General features: G+C 41.0%; 1 protein-coding gene across 1 annotated transcript in view; it reads right to left on the bottom strand.

Moving 5' to 3' along the window:
- LOC106561873 (solute carrier family 71 member 1) overlaps positions 1 to 12,648 on the bottom strand; it is a 29,293-nt gene extending 16,645 nt beyond the window's left edge. The window contains exons 1-4 of the mRNA XM_014126149.3: positions 12,295 to 12,648; positions 10,357 to 10,455; positions 6,225 to 6,287; positions 5,688 to 5,815 (exon numbers count right to left, since the gene is read on the bottom strand). Coding sequence (XP_013981624.1) covers positions 5,688 to 5,815; positions 6,225 to 6,287; positions 10,357 to 10,455; positions 12,295 to 12,375 — 371 coding nt within the window. The 5' untranslated portion in view covers positions 12,376 to 12,648. The remainder of the gene's footprint in view (positions 1 to 5,687; positions 5,816 to 6,224; positions 6,288 to 10,356; positions 10,456 to 12,294) is intronic.
- Positions 12,649 to 16,436: the final 3,788 nt, after the last annotated feature.

Raw genomic sequence — 16,436 nt, 5'->3', positions numbered from 1 at the left:
AATGTTAGATCCCTCACTTCCAAGGCAGTTATAGTCAATGAACTAATCACTGATAATAATCTTGATGTGATTGGCCTAACTGAAACATGGCTTAAGCCTGATGAATTTACTGTGTTAAATGAGGCCTCACCCCCAGGTTACATTAGTGACCATACCCCCCGTGCATCCGGCAAAGGCGGAGGTGTTGCTAACATTTACGATAGCAAATTTAAATTTACAAAAAAAAAAACAACAATGACGTTTTCGTCTTTTGAGCTTCTAGTCATGAAATCTATGCAGCCTACTCACTCACTTTTTATAGCTACTGTTTATAGGCCTCCTGGGCCATATGCAGTGTTCCTCACTGAGTTCCCTGAATTCCTATCGGATCTTGTAGTCATAGCAGATAATATTCTAATTTTTGGTGACTTTAACATTCACATGGAAAAGTCCACAGACCCACTCCAAAAGGCTTTCGGAGCCATCATCGACTCAGTGGGTTTTGTCCAACATGTCTCTGGACCTACTCACTGCCACAGTCATACTCTGGACCTAGTTTTGTCCCATGGAATAAATGTTGTGGATCTAAATGTTTTTCCTCATAATCCTGGACTATCGGACCACCATTTTATTACGTTTGCAATTGCAACAAATAATCTGCTCAGACCCCAACCAAGGAGCATTAAAAGTCGTGCTATAAATTCTCAGACAACCCAAAGATTCCTTGATGCCCTTCCAGACTGCCTCTGCCTACCCAAGGACGTCAGAGGACAAAAATCAGTTAACCACCTAACCGAGGAACTCAATTTAACCTTGCGCAATACCCTAGATGCAGTTGCACCCCTAAAAACTAAAAACATCTGTCATAAGAAACTAGCTCCCTGGTATACAGAAAATACACGAGCTCTGAAGCAAGCTTCCAGAAAATTGGAACGGAAATGGCGCCACACCAAACTGGAAGTCTTCCGACTAGCTTGGAAAGACAGTACCGTGCAGTATCGAAGAGCCCTTACTGCTGCTCGATCATCCTATTTTTCCAACTTAATTGAGGAAAATAAGAACAATCCGAAATTTCTTTTTGATACTGTCGCAAAGCTAACTAAAAAGCAGCCTTCGCAAATGGAGGATGGCTTTCACTTCAGCAGTAATAAATTTATGAACTTCTTTGAGGAAAAGATCATGATCATTAGAAAGCAAATTACAGACTCCTCTTTAAATCTGGGTATTCCTCCAAAGCTCCATTGTCCTGAGTCTGCACAACTCTGCCAGGACCTAGGATCAAGGGAGATACTAAAGTGTTTTAGTACTATATCTCTTGACGCAATGATGAAAATAATCATGGCCTCCAAACCCTCAAGCTGCATACTGGACCCTATTCCAACTAAACTACTGAAAGAGCTGCTTCCTGTGCTTGGCCCTCCTATGTTGAACATAATAAACGGCTCTCTATCCACCGGATGTGTACCAAGCTCACTAAAAGTGGCAGTAATAAAGCCTCTCTTGAAAAAGCCGAATCTTGATCCAGAAATTATAAAAAACTATCGGCCTATATCAAATCTTCCATTCCTCTCCAAAATTTTAGAAAAAGCTGTTGCACAGCAACTGACTGCCTTCCTGAAGACAAACAATGTATACGAAACGCTTCAGTCTGGTTTTAGACCCCATCATAGCACTGAGACTGCACTTGTGAAGGTGGTAAATGACCTTTTAATGACGTCAGACCGAGGCTCTGCATCTGTCCTCGTGCTCCTAGATCTTAGTGCCGCTTTTGATACCATCGATCACCACATTCTTTTGGAGAGATTGGAAACCCAAATTGGTCTACATGGACAAGTTCTGGCCTGGTTTAGATCTTATCTGTCGGAAAGATATCAGTTTGTCTCTGTGAATGGTTTGTCCTCTGACAAATCAATTGTAAATTTCGGTGTTCCTCAAGGTTCCGTTTTAGGACTATTGTTTTCACTATATATTTTACCTCTTGGGGATGTCATTCGAAAACATAATGTTAAATTTCACTGCTATGCGGACGACACACAGCTGTACATTTCAATGAAACATGGTGAAGCCCCAAAATTGCCCTCGCTAGAAGCCTGTGTTTCAGACATAAAGAAGTGGATGGCTGCAAACTTTCTACTTTTAAACTCGGACAAAACAGAGATGCTTGTTCTAGGTCCCAAGAAACAAAGAGATCTTCTGTTGAATCTGACAATTAATCTGGATGGTTGTACAGTCGTCTCAAATAAAACTGTGAAGGACCTCGGCGTTACTCTGGACCCTGATCTCTCTTTTGAAGAACATATCAAGACTGTTTCAAGGACAGCTTTTTTCCATCTACGTAACATTGCAAAAATCAGAAATTTTCTGTCCAAAAATGACGCAGAAAAATTAATCCATGCTTTTGTTACTTCTAGGCTGGACTACTGCAATGCTCTACTTTCCGGCTACCCGGATAAAGCACTAAATAAACTTCAGTTAGTGCTAAATACGGCTGCTAGAATCCTGACTAGAACCAAAAAATTTGATCATATTACTCCAGTGTTAGCCTCCCTACACTGGCTTCCTGTTAAGGCAAGGGCTGATTTCAAGGTTTTACTGCTAACCTACAAAGCATTACATGGGCTTGCTCCTACCTATCTTTCCGATTTGGTCCTGCCGTACAAACCTACACGTACGCTACGGTCACAAGACGCAGGCCTCCTAATTGTCCCTAGAATTTCTAAGCAAACGGCTGGAGGTAGGGCTTTCTCCTATAGAGCTCCATTTTTATGGAATGGTCTGCCTACCAATGTGAGAGACGCAGACTCAGTCTCAACCTTTAAGTCTTTACTGAAGACTTATCTCTTCAGTAGGTCCTATGATTAAGTATAGTCTGGCCCAGGAGTGTGAAGGTGAACGGAAAGGCTGGAGCAACGAACCGCCCTTGCTGTCTCTGCCTTGCCGGTTCCCCTCTTTCCACTGGGATTCTCTGCCTCTAACCCTTTTACAGAGGCTGAGTCACTGGCCTACTGGTGTTCTTCCATGCCGTCCATGGGAGGGGTGCGTCACTTGAGTGGGTTGAGTCACTGACGTGGTCTTCCTGTCTGGGTTGGTGCTCCCCCCCCCCCCCCCCCTTGGGTTGTGCCATGGCGGAGATCGTTGTGGGCTATACTCGGCCTTGTCTTAGGACGGTAAGTTGGTGGTTGGAGACATCCCTCTAGTGGTGTGGGGGCTGTGCTTTGGCAAAGTGGGTGGGGTTATATCCTGCCTGTTTGGCCCTGTCCGGGGGTATCATCGGATGGGGCCACAGTGTCTTCTGATCCCTCCTGTCTCAGCCTCCAGTATTTATGCTGCAGTAGTTTATGTGTCGGGGGGCTAGGGTCAGTCTGTTACATCTGGAGTATTTCTCTTGTCTTATCCGGTGTCCTGTGTGTATTTAAATATGCTCTCTCTAATTCTCTCTTTCTCTCTTTCTGTCTTTCTCTCGGAGGACCTGAGCCCTAGGACCATGCCTCAGGACTACCTGGTATGATGACTCCTTGCTGTCCCCAGTCCACCTGGCCGTGCTGCTGCTCCAGTTTCAACTGTTCTGCCTGCGGCTATGGAACCCTGACCTGTTCACCGGACGTGCTTGTTGCACCCTCGACAACTACTATGATTATTATTATTTGACCATGCTGGTCATTTATGAACATTTTAACATTTTAACATTTTGACCATGTTCTGTTATAATATCCACCCTGCACAGCCAGAAGAGGACTGGCCACCCCTCATAGCCTGGTTCCTCTCTAGGTTTCTTCCTAGGTTTTTGGCCTTTCTAGGGAGTTTTTCCTAGGGAGTTTTTCCTAGCCACCGTGCTTCTTTCACATGCTTTGCTTGCTGTTTGGGGTTTTAGGCTGGGTTTCTGTACAGCACTTTGAGAATATCAGCTGATGTACGAAGGGCTATATAAAAATAAATTTGATTTGATTTGATTTGATCATCATCATAAATAGGTGTTAAAAAAAGAGAGGTGTGAGAATGTTTTAATAAGTAGAGTTGAGGTAGATTGTGTTACTTTCACTAGAGTAAAATACTCTAAACCATGCCAATTATTATTATATTTCCCAGCATGCTCTATTGCAGGTAGATTTTCAGAATTGTTTGTTTCAATATCTGTATTTTTGCATGTACAGTGAATGGTTTTTTCACTGTGAATGCATTTTTTATAAACTAATCCAATCTGTTAGTAGTTGTATTTATCGTACCCGTTACTGAGATGATTGTTCCATTTTGGAAGATTTAGGTAGACTCTTCCCTAATCATAGCAGTAATTTTTAATGCAGATTGCTAGTGATGTTACGTTTGATAATGGAGCTCTGAGACATGCGTCAAAATTGTTAAGCAGTGTGCCGGTATCAATTTTTCAGACTCACGTGATCAATGACATCCGAAGCTTTGTTTACTCAAACAACCACCTGAATGGTTTGATATTGGTTTCGGTAGAAAACATAAAGGCTACCCTGCGTACGGGCTGCTGTGTTTGGGATGTCATATATAATCATTTGGCTGCTCTAAATTCTTTTAACCAGCAAGTGCCACTAGTGTAAACTTAGTTGATCAAAGCCTTGAGTATAAACCTATTTTCGACACAATGGGATGGATAGCCTCAATGCATCAATAAGCTTAGTTTCCCCATCACTAAAGATTGAGGGTGATCAAAAGTTCCAATTGTGAGATATCCTCACTCTGGCTGGATTCCAACAGGAATTACACTTCACTTTCCAAGTGAGCATAACATGCCTTGCAGGCCTGATGTGGCCTGTAAACAAGGAGTTTCCTAGCACTAGTGTTAGGGTATAACTAGACCCTCAAAGATAAGGCTTTTGATATATGTAATTTGTTGTCATAAAGACTTTAACTTTAAAGGCTAATACGGCTGGTGGAAGCACTCATAGAGGGTTCTAGGAAGAATCCTTCAAAGATTAAAGGGTTCTTAGTAGAACTGTTAATATCAAACCAAATAAAATTTTATTGGTCACATGCGCCGAATACAGGTGTAGACCTTACCGTGAAATGCTTACTTACAAGCCCTTGACCAACAATGTAGTTCAAGAAATAGAGTCAAGAAAGCATTTACTAAATAAACTAAAGTTAAAAAAAATATATAAAAAGTAACACAAAATAATAACGAGGCTATATAGAGGAGGTACTGGTACCGAGTCAATATGCGGGGGTACAGGTTAGTTGAGGTAATTTGTACATGTAGGTAGGGGTAAAGTGACTATTCATAGATAATAAACAGCGGAGGGTGTCAATGTAAATAGTCCGGGTGGCCATTTGATTAATTGTTCAGCAGTCTTATGGCTTGGGGATGGAAGCTGTATTAGAGGGTTCTAGGAAGAACACTTCAAAGATAAAAGGGCTCTCGTGGTACCTTTCATCAAGATTTCTAGGGAGAATCTTTATAGGATAAAAGGGTTCTAGGCAGAACCCTTCAAAGAGGGTTCTAGGTAGTACCATTTACAGGGGGTACTATGAATAACCATACATAGAGGGTACTAGGTAGCACCAAAAAGTGTTTCCCTGTGAGGACAACCCGAAGAACCCTATGTGGTTTTACTTAGACTTTTTTTCTAACTGTAGATTTCATGTTTAAATGTGCTTATTGTTTAATTCTAATCAAATAAACAATGAACACTAAACCAAATCACAACAGTGATTTTTTTCCCAGCAGAAACAGGCGGTCTTACCATGGACTGAGTCTCATAAGCGGGATGGGGGCGCAGGTGAAGAACACAGTGACCAATAGGAAGGACCGTCTGCCCCACACGTCTGACAAGGCACCAATCAGAGGGGCGCTCATGAAGGACAGAAGACCCTGTTGAGGAGGAGGGTGAAGAGGGAAGGAGCCTCTGTTAAAATTGTCATGGTTACCGGGAACCCATAATGAGAAGCCTCGTTCATCTTTAGTGGAAATGAGAGAGAGCTTGATTACAATCATGTTGCAGCACAAAAATGGCTCGTTTTATGGCATCCTGAAATGACCTATAATAAAACTACAATAAACATGCACTTGATATGAAATAATAAGATACTGAAAAAAGATCAGCTAGAGTACACAGAACAAAGAATGTGCTGCTTTTGTTCAATTGCTCAGAGATGCAACTCTATGGGGGGGTCCTCTGTAGCATAGAGGTGATCAATAAATGACATAGTTGGTTCATTTTTTGGGAGATATACTGTTCGTAGTCTTTGCTAAATAGTTATTTCTAAGCCTGATATCTTACCTTCACCCCTTGAATGAGACCATTCATCAGAAACGTGTGCTGTGGAAAAGTTTCATGTAAAACCTGCAAAGAACAGAAAAACCACAAACATCTTAAATAGGGCTGTTCGATGGAAAGGCTGCCAAGAAACCATATAACAGTCACACACACACACACCACACACACACACACACACACACACACACACACACACACACACACACACACACACACACACACACACACACACACACACACACACACACACACACACACACACACACACACACACACACAGCATTTTAACCAGCCAAGAAACCTACCCTAAAAAACAACACAGGTGCATTTTACTAGACCATTCCATAGGGAAGGGAGACAGAGAGAGAAGGCGAGAATAGAAAGATGAAGAGGAAAATAAGAGCAAGAGAAGGATGACTGTATAGTGTCAGAAAGAACAAGATAGAGTCTATAGGTCTCTCTCTATCGCTCTCTATATCAATTAGTATTTCTGTAATTCCTCATAACCTCCTTTCTCGCCTCCTTCTCAACCGTATTGGAGGGAAGGGCCAAGGGCCCTCGATCCCAATGAGTTTTGAGAAGATTTATCTCAGTTAACCCAGAACACTCTGGGTCCATATGTGTTAAGAGAAGAGATAGAATGAGGATCGGAACAGAATAGGAGTAAAAAGCTCCACCCTGTCTCTTTACGGGCAAGTCTATGGGCCAAATGTCCCCTCAATTTCCGATATTCGAAAAGATGCTAGCACCTGCGAAGTCATGATTTGTCCAAAGCACCAGAACAAATGCTGCTAATTATCTCACGCATCCCCTTGTATCATGACAGACCTACGGTACCATTTACAGTTGAAGTCGGAAGTTTACATACACTTAGGTTGGAGTCATTTAAAACTCATTTTTCAACCACTCCACAAATTTCTTGTTAACAAACTATAGTTTTTGCAAGTCGGTTAGGACATCTACTTTGTGCATGACACAAGTCATTCTTCCAACAATTGTTTAGACAGATTATTTAATTTATAATTCACTTTATCACAGTTCCAGTGGGTCAGAAGTTTACATACACGAAGTTCACTGTGCCTTTAAACAGCTTGGAAAGTTCCAGAAAATGAAGTCATGGCTTTAGAAGCTTCTGGGTTAATTGACATAATTTGAGTCAATTGGAGGTGTACCTGTGGATGTGTTTCAAGGCCTACCTTCAAACTCAGTGCCTCTTTGCTTGACATCATGGGAAAGTCAAAAGAAATCAGCCAAGACCTCAGAAAAGAAATTGCAGACCTCTACAAGTCTGGTTCATCCTTGGGAGCAATTTCCAAATGCCTGAAGGTACCATGTTCTTCTGTACAAACAATAGTACGCAAGTATAAACACCATGGGACCACGCAGCTGTCATACCGCTCAGGAAGGAGACGCATTCTGTCTCCTAGAGATGAACGTACTTTGGTGCAAAATGTGCAAATCAATCCCAGAACAAGGACCTTGTGAAGATGCTGGAGGAAACAGGTACAAAAGTATCTATATCCACAGTAAAAGGAGTCCTATATCGACATAACCTGAAAGGCCGATCAGCAAGGAAGAAGCTACTGCTCCAAAACCAACATAAAAAAGACAGACTACGGTTTGCAACTGCACATGGGGACAAAGATCGTACTTTTTGAAGAAATGGCCTCTGGTCTGATTAAACAAAAATAGAACTGTTTGGCCATAATGACCATTGTTATGTTTGGAGGAAAAACGGGGATGCTTGCAAGCCGAAGAACACCATCCCAACCGTGAAGCACAGGGGTGGCAGCATCATGTTGTGGGGGTGCTTTGCTGCAAGACGGACTGGTGCACTTCACAAAATACATGGCATCATGAGGGAGGAAAATTATGTGGATATATTGAAGCAACATCTCAAGACATCAGTCAGGAAGTTAAAGCTTGGTCGCAAATGGGTCTTCCAAATGGACAATGACCCCAAGCATACTTCCAAAGTTGTGGAAAAATGGCTTGATGACAACAAAGTATTGGAGTGGCCATCACAAAGCCCTGACCTCAATCCTATAGAAAATGTGTGGGCAGAACTGAAAAAGCATGTGTGAGCAAGGAGGCCTACAAACCTGACTCAGTTACACCAGCTCTGTCAGGAGGAATGGGCCATAATTCACCCAACATATTGTGGGAAGCTTGTGGAAGGCTACCCGAAACGTTTGAACCAAGTTAAACAATTTAAAGGCAATGCTACCAAATACTAATTGAGTGTATGTAAACTTCTGAAACACTGGGAATGTGATGAAAGAAATAAAAGCTGAAATAAATCATTCTCTCTACTATTATTCTGACATTTCACATTCTTAAAATAAAGTGGTGATCCTAACTGACCTAAGACAGGGAATTTTTACAAGGATTTAAATGTATTTGGTTAAGGTGTATGTAAACTTCCGACTTCAATTGTATGTTTACGTAGTCTGTCCACAAGATATTATGAGAAGATGGATGCGAGGAATCAAGGCCATTTTGTTTTAGAAAGAGCCCTACACTCTTAAAAATAAACGTGCAATAGGAGAACCATTTGAAGGTGTCTGAATGAACCATAAATGGGATGGTTCTTTGAAGAAACATACACAAACGCAAAACCAGACATGTTTTGGCCTTCCAGGCCCAGAACTGCTGTAGGGATCAAGGCCTATTTGCATATTTCCCATGGTGCCCTTTCAGGTGACTTGTTGCGTTACCACCCATGACTGTGTTTGCTAGTGACAGAGACATTATTGTTGCACATCCAATTTTATCTTTTAACCTTATAACCAATTGAGATCCTAAGAGAATATTTTGTCATAAAATTTCAGATTTTTTTTTTAACATATTTCATAAGGATTTATTTTTCAAGGCATAGTTTTACCCTAATACAGTGTCCTGAAACTCTTGGTTTACAGGCCACATTAGGCCTGCAAGTGACATTATGCAGGCTTGGAAAGTGATGTGTGATTCTGGCTTGCAAAGTGATGTGTAATTCCCATTGGAATGCAGCCACAGTGGGGATAACCAACATTTGGGATTTTTTTATCCACCTGCAACCTGCATTCAGAACTATTTCCAGGGTTGGGAAGACTAAAATATGAGACTAGCTTCAACATCTAAACTGGAACAACCATTTCAGTAACAGATGCAATAAGTCCAAGTAACAGATTGGAATAGTTTAGAACAATTTTAGTTATTTATATTTGAGTAGCTTGGTATGAATTAATCAATCAATGTACATTACTTTTTTTAAATTATTTGTTTCAATATCTATGTGTTTGCACACATAAATATTGAAACAAATAATTCAAAAAAAAATCAACCGTGCTAGATCATGCTGGGAAATATGATAATGATGAGCATGGTTTTGGTTCAACTCTGGATATTAACACCAGTACTGAGGATATTTTAACCCACTGAGTGTTAATTTAAATCTTTCCAGCGTTCACTGAATTCTTGAATCAACACAAAAAAATTCAACAACCTTTCCAAATTCTGAAGAACCGTAAATGCCACATCAAGCACCCCACACTTAACTCAAAGGTTATTTATCGGACAAGTGTTCTTAAAGGAACCTTAAGAGCTGAGGAAGAACCATTAAAGAACCTTAATTTTTTTCAGTGTAGATCACGTGTCAAACTCATTCGACGGAGGGCTGAGTGTCAGCGGGTTTTCACTCCTCCCTTGTACTTGATTCATTAATTAAATTCCCTAATTGGTAATGAACTCCCCTCACCTGGTGTCTAGGTCTTAAGTGAAAGGACAAACAAAAAAGCAGCAGAAAGTAGGCCCTCCATGAATCAGTTTGACACCCCTGGTGTAAATAGACCTGGATAGACCTAGCTAGCCCAATTCTGATATTTTGCCAAATTACTGTCAAAAGAGCTGATCTGATTCATCAAAATACCAATTACTGGAAAAAGATCTGAATTAGGCTGATGTGTAAATGGCAAAAAATCATAATTAGGCAGAGGCAGTCTAATTCTGATATTTTATTACACTAATTTGTCTTTTGACCAATCGCATCAGATCTTTTCACATCAGCTCTTTTTCAAAGCTGATCTGGTTGGTCAAAATACCAATTAGAAAGATAGGCAGATAGGCAGGCAAGCCAGATAGAGATGGAACTCACTGTCAGCATTGGAGTGGTAAGGAGACCCCAGGCAAAGAACTCCAGGAAGATGACCACCACAGCATGGGAAACACTGGGTCTGCCAATACCCTGGCCCGGCTGCAACACACAGTAAAGAAAGTCAGCCATTTTAGAACATGTTGTATTCCATGTTAAAACATACACAATGGAAATTAGCAGCTCTTACAGTGTCAGAAAAATGTAAACAGTGTTTCAAAAAGGTAACTTCAGAAGATCAACAACCACCATTTCAGCATAATCACAAAGCATATAAAAAAAACATTATCAGGACCCTGTGAATGGGTTTGCTGTATTTGAGTGCCTGGACTTATTTTGACAAATGCAGTCTATTCTTTTGGGAAGCAGACATACAATATGCACTATTAGGAAAACAATTTACTAAGGCAAACATTTATTGATCTACACTCTATACTGTAGATCGTTCTTCTGAATGAGATGGTCAAGAGGAGTCCAAATAAAAATTATCAATAAAAAAAGCCCACTGCTTCTCTGTCAATATGAATCAGTCACTTTGCTATTTGAAGACATCCATGTGGCCATTGTGTCCCAGGACATCCCTGAGCAAGGACAGACAGCAGTGGTATTTGAGGAAGGCAGTGGCATAGAAAAGATAGATAGATTAGCACAGGCCCCTAGCTACTTCACAGCACAGTGTGAGGCAGCCTGCAGCTTGGGAAGCTTGGGACATGGCCGTTACATAACAATGGAGACGAGATGGGCCCCCCAATTCCCTATTCCTCACAGTGAGTGCACCAAGTTTTCTGTGTGTATGTAATATGTATGCATGAGTGAGGACTGGAGGAGATTGAGATGTGGTTGTGTTCTCAGCTCGCTGTCACGCAAAGAGCAAATCACGTCATCGTCACCTTGTCTAAACTGAGAAATTAGACATACATTGTAGCCAGGCCTAATGGAGATTGAATCACTGTTTGCTTACCATGCTGTGAAAAATAGACTTACGCCTAAACGTTCATTTGCGTTGTTTGCTACAAATAAAACCACTGATCTAAAATGAATGTCCCAATCCACTTTGCTGTGATAGCTCAGATTACATAATAGAATAGAATCTTGTTTATTTTTAAATTAAGCCATCTGTAATTTTGTTTTTGGTCCAGGTCCCCTTTCCTTTCCAAGGAAACACCATGGTAACACCTTCTATGGTCCTCACAGCTGGCTATTGGCTAGTGTTTAGCCTATGAGGAGGTTTAAATCCGAGGGCACTGTGGGACAAACAACTTGCCTGGAGCACCTCCAACATCATCAACACCAACAGTTCAAGAAAGGATAGAGGTTACTGCAATAAAAAAAGTGTTTCATTTTTATTGCAGGGGATCTGGACTCTATTATCTATACATAATATAAACAAATAGGCCTTAAGCATTTTTTATGGCATTATCATGATAATGCACCAGTCTATGAATATGATTATGGAATTATCATGCAAACAGATTGCGTTGAGAGGCAGCCGGGGATGTTATGTAATACAGTAGGCTAATGGCAGCGGCATGACAATGTTATACAGTCTTCATTCAATAAGCTATCTGCAGCTAGGCCTTCTGAAAGACGCAAGCCCGATATATTACCGGACGCGTCCTTCCAATAGAGGTTGCAATGTACCCATCTCCTATCACTATTAATCATCTATTAACAAATTGATAGAAATGTCAAAGCTGTTTGGCAATAGCATTACGGAAAACTGTGGTGCACTGTACGCTGACAGAGCCGTTACATTTTTCACAAGGTACAGTATCTCGAGTGCATAATGTCCGCTTATGTCATAACCTGCCGCTACAGCAGGCGCACTCACAGCTGATTTAGCATCTTTTGCCGTTTATGTGAAAATCAGTTACATTGTTACATACACATTCCCGGTTACAATTGGTAGGATACCGAAATAAAGACGATTAATTCACATACCGTGGGCCCATCTTTCATGATAATTTTCTTGACCAACACTATACGGTTGGTACCCTGATGATCTTTCTCTCCCGGAGCCATCTCCTCATTACATTTTACCGGAGTTATATAGAATCCATGCTGCGTAGGGATCTTCGGTGCAGCCGTTTCGTCCAGGATGCCTTCTGATTTAGCCTTGAAAGGCTAACGGTTATTAAATGACGTGTTTATAACCCAGTAGCCCCAACCGAATTGACAACACCGGCAAATGTACAAAATGGATATTGCACACGTTAACACGTCCTCTCGAATCCCTCTCTGTGCCGAGGACAGCGCACTATGCGATTGAATTATAGAGATCAGCTGAAGGACTGACTGCGGATCAGTGCGCGGTTTAATAGTGTCATTTTATGCATCGGCTTGATGTAGGCTGAAGGTTGGAAAAGCTGGTCTGAAATCAGATTTATGGCTAAGCAGCGCTTCTTTCTGCAGCCACAGTAGACTACGAGGAAACCACGTGGCACTTGTCTATTAAGGTTTATTCTCCCCCTGGTACAAATAAAACATTAATTTGTGGTTAAATGTATTGAACTGAAAGTACATGACCTAATTTTGGCCTACCCTGAGGAAACATGAGCTGTGATCAATTATTCAAAGTAATATAATTGGGAGGCTATATGATGACTGTATGAAATATGCTGCATTGAATTATATTGTTTTATTCTTACATACACTGTCAAAAAAGGTTATGCGATATCCACTTGCATTCTATTGACAAATCATGCAGTGTCTGTTTTCTTCCAGGTCTTGAATTGTAGGCTATCGAGTGTAGCATTCTGCATTCACAAGGTCATTTTTTCTTATGATATATTTATATTCCATGCCCATAAAGTGTGTACTAGGTGGGTAAGTCATGTGAAATAAATTGCTTTACTTTGTGCTCCATTGGGTCTGTTTGTGGCCATTGCTAGGGTTTAGCCAGCAAACTCTACTAGGATCACCTAAGGCAAATTACATCTCCTCCACAATACTTATGGTAAAGCAAATACAATCAAATAACATCTTTAGACCCACTTGTGTCTGTTTCAATAGACAGAATGGCCTTAGCAAGTGGACACAGGGTTGACAAGTAAACGAAAAGGTGAACCGCCAAGCCTCAGGTAAGTGTCTGTCTGTCTGTCTGTCTGTCTGTCTGTCTGTCTGTCTGTCTGTCTGTCTGTCTGTCTGTCTGTCTGTCTGTCTGCCTGCCTGCCTGCCTGCCTGCCTGCCTGCCTGTCTGTGAAACATGAGAGAACATGATCCTCTAGAACAGGGTTTCCCCAAACTCGGTCCGAAGGCTGGGTCCTGGGGCCTTCCCTGGGTGCACGTTTCGGTTTTTTCCCTAGCAATACACAGTTGATTCTAATAACCCATCCATCATCAAGCTTGGATTATTCAGCTCTATAGCACTACTGCAAAAACCAAACGTTCACCCTGCCCCAGGACTGAGTTTGGGGAAACCCTGTTCTAGAGGATCACGTACCCCCAAAAGTACACATTTTTATTGTAGCCTCGGACAAGCACACCTGATTCAACTTGTCAGCTAATCATCAGGCCCTCAATGAGTTGAGTCAGGTATGTTTGTCCGGGACCACAACAAAAATGTGTGCTGTTGGGGGTACTCGAGGACTGGAGTTGGGAACCACTATTAGAGGCAAATGGAGAAAGTTGTTTCCATGTTATTTCTCCATTACCACGTCTTTACCTCCCCAGGCATGGCCATGCACTAAGAGTGGCTGGGAATATAGCTTTCCTATTTGGAGAGGTGTCCACCATGTTCCATGAAGTAAATCCCACTACTTTTATTTTACCAATTGGTATCAGTAGAACATGCTAATGAACCTAAAAATGTATTTCCCCGTCGTCTGTAGGACCTGTCTGTATATCTGAATTACTTCTACATGCTCACAGTTGCAGTATAATTCTACTCTATGAGCTAAACAAAACACATGTAGGCTATGACTAATACCCTTGGTGATGGCTTGGTTAAATCATAATTCCATCCTACTTAAAAATGCATTGTGATATGATTATACGCATGATTACTCACTTCACTTTACAGGTTGTATTGTGTTGTAGTTTTACCCACTCACATCACATGGGAGGTGATGCCACAGAATGGTAAATTATATACAGCATCTGAACAATTAAATACAATTGTCAGACCATACTATTACTGTATGCTATTTGTCTTCAAAGCCATCACGGCCACATTCATTGACACATCAGTTGAGATGTACTACATACCTTACACAGCCATATACTGTACATGTATGGATGATATCTATTCTCCCTCCCTCCACAGTGGGGTTAAAGGCAAGTGCTACCTGTTTGGAGGAGATGTCCAATCTGCAGGCTGGAGAATGTCTTTCTGCACTCTTAAAATAAAGGTGCCAATTGGAACCCAACTCCAGTCCTTGAGTACCTCCTGCAGTACACATTTTATTGTAGCCCTGGACAAGCACACCTGATTTAACTTGTCAACTAATCATCATCATTTGAATTAGGTATGTTTGTCCGGGGCTACAACAAAAATGGGGATACTCGAGGACCGGAGTAGGGAACCACTGCCATAGGGGAACCATTTTAGGGTCTCTGAAGAACAAGAAATGGGATGGTTTCTTTTTGAAGAACCATACTAAAAGTCTATGTCAGAAATGTTTCTGCCCTCCAGGACAGGAATTGAATAGCCCTGCTTTAGGGGTTTAAGCCTCATTTGCATATTTCCCAGGGTGCCTTTCGAGTTAATTTGAAAGTTACCAGTACCACTCATGAGTCTGTTTGCTAGTGACAGAAACATGGTTGTTACATTCATTCATTTTCAGTCCTGTGGCCTTCACCAAGTGAGATCCTAAGTAAATACGTTGTTATAAATGTTTTATTCTTAAACACAAAGCAATACATATTTCATAAGGCCTTCTTTTGAGGGCCTAGTGTTACCCTAACACAGTGGCCTGAAACTCAGTTTACAGGCCACATTATGCTGGCTTGCAAACTGATATATAACTCCTATTGGAATCCAGCCAGAGTGGGGATATATTACACTTAGCATTTTTAGTGTCCAAGCTGCAGGATGGTGAATGTCTTCCTGCATTCTTAAAAATAATTACTGCCAGAGTTGGGAAAACAACCACATGAGTCAACCTTAAACATCTAAACTGGAACAACAATTTCAGTAACAGGTGCAATAAGTAACAGATTGGAATAGTAAAAAAATAATTATGCTATATACTGTATATTTGAGTAGCATTAGATTAATTAATCAATCAATGTACATGCAAAAACATAGATAATGAAACAAACAATTCTAAAAATCAAACTCCAATAGAGCATGCTGGGAAATATGATAATTATTGGCATGGGTTTGGTTCACGTCTGGTTATTAATGCCACCACTAGGGTTCTTTACACCACTGAGTGTTAATTTAACTCTTTACAGTGTTAATTTGACTTCTGAATCAACACTCTCTGCTACCGCACAGCTAGCGGTACAGGAGCACCAACTCTGGGACCAAAATGCACCTGAAAAGCTTCTACCCCAAAGCCATAAGACTGCTGAACAGTCTTATGGCTTTTTCACCCCCTACCTACATGTACATAGTACTTCATTAATCATCTAACCAAACCTACATGTACACATTCCCTCAATCAATCACCCCAACTACCTCATACCCCAGTACACTGACTCGGTATTGGTACTCCTTGTATATAGACTGTATATAGCCTCGTTATTGTTGTTTTATTGTGTTACTATTTTATTTTTATGTATTTGTTAATTTTCTTATTTTTAACTGCATTGTTGCGAAAGGGCTCGTAAGTAAGCATTTCATGGTAAAGTCTACAGTACACTTGTTGTATTCTGTGCATGTGACAAATAAAATAGGATTCTTTTTTTATTGTTACACTGAAAAATCAACACCAGTTTATACAGGCCAATTTCCTGTGTACTATGAAAGGGACACCTCTGCAGGCTTCCAAACATTTCAAGAACCTTTAAGAATTCTGAAGAACCGTAGATGCCACATTAAGAACCCCACACTTAACTTTTTTCAGTGTGGAGTCTACTGCTTTGACATAAGTAAGCTTACAGGACAGGGCAGGGAGTCTAGTCTGTCTACCCCTGGG

Source organism: Salmo salar, chromosome 01 (genome assembly GCF_965601325.2).
Source record: "Salmo salar chromosome 01, fSalSal1, whole genome shotgun sequence".
Lineage (NCBI taxonomy): Eukaryota > Metazoa > Chordata > Actinopteri > Salmoniformes > Salmonidae > Salmo > Salmo salar.
The sequence above is the reverse complement of the archived record's forward strand: the minus strand, read 5'-3'. Positions and strand labels throughout refer to the sequence as shown.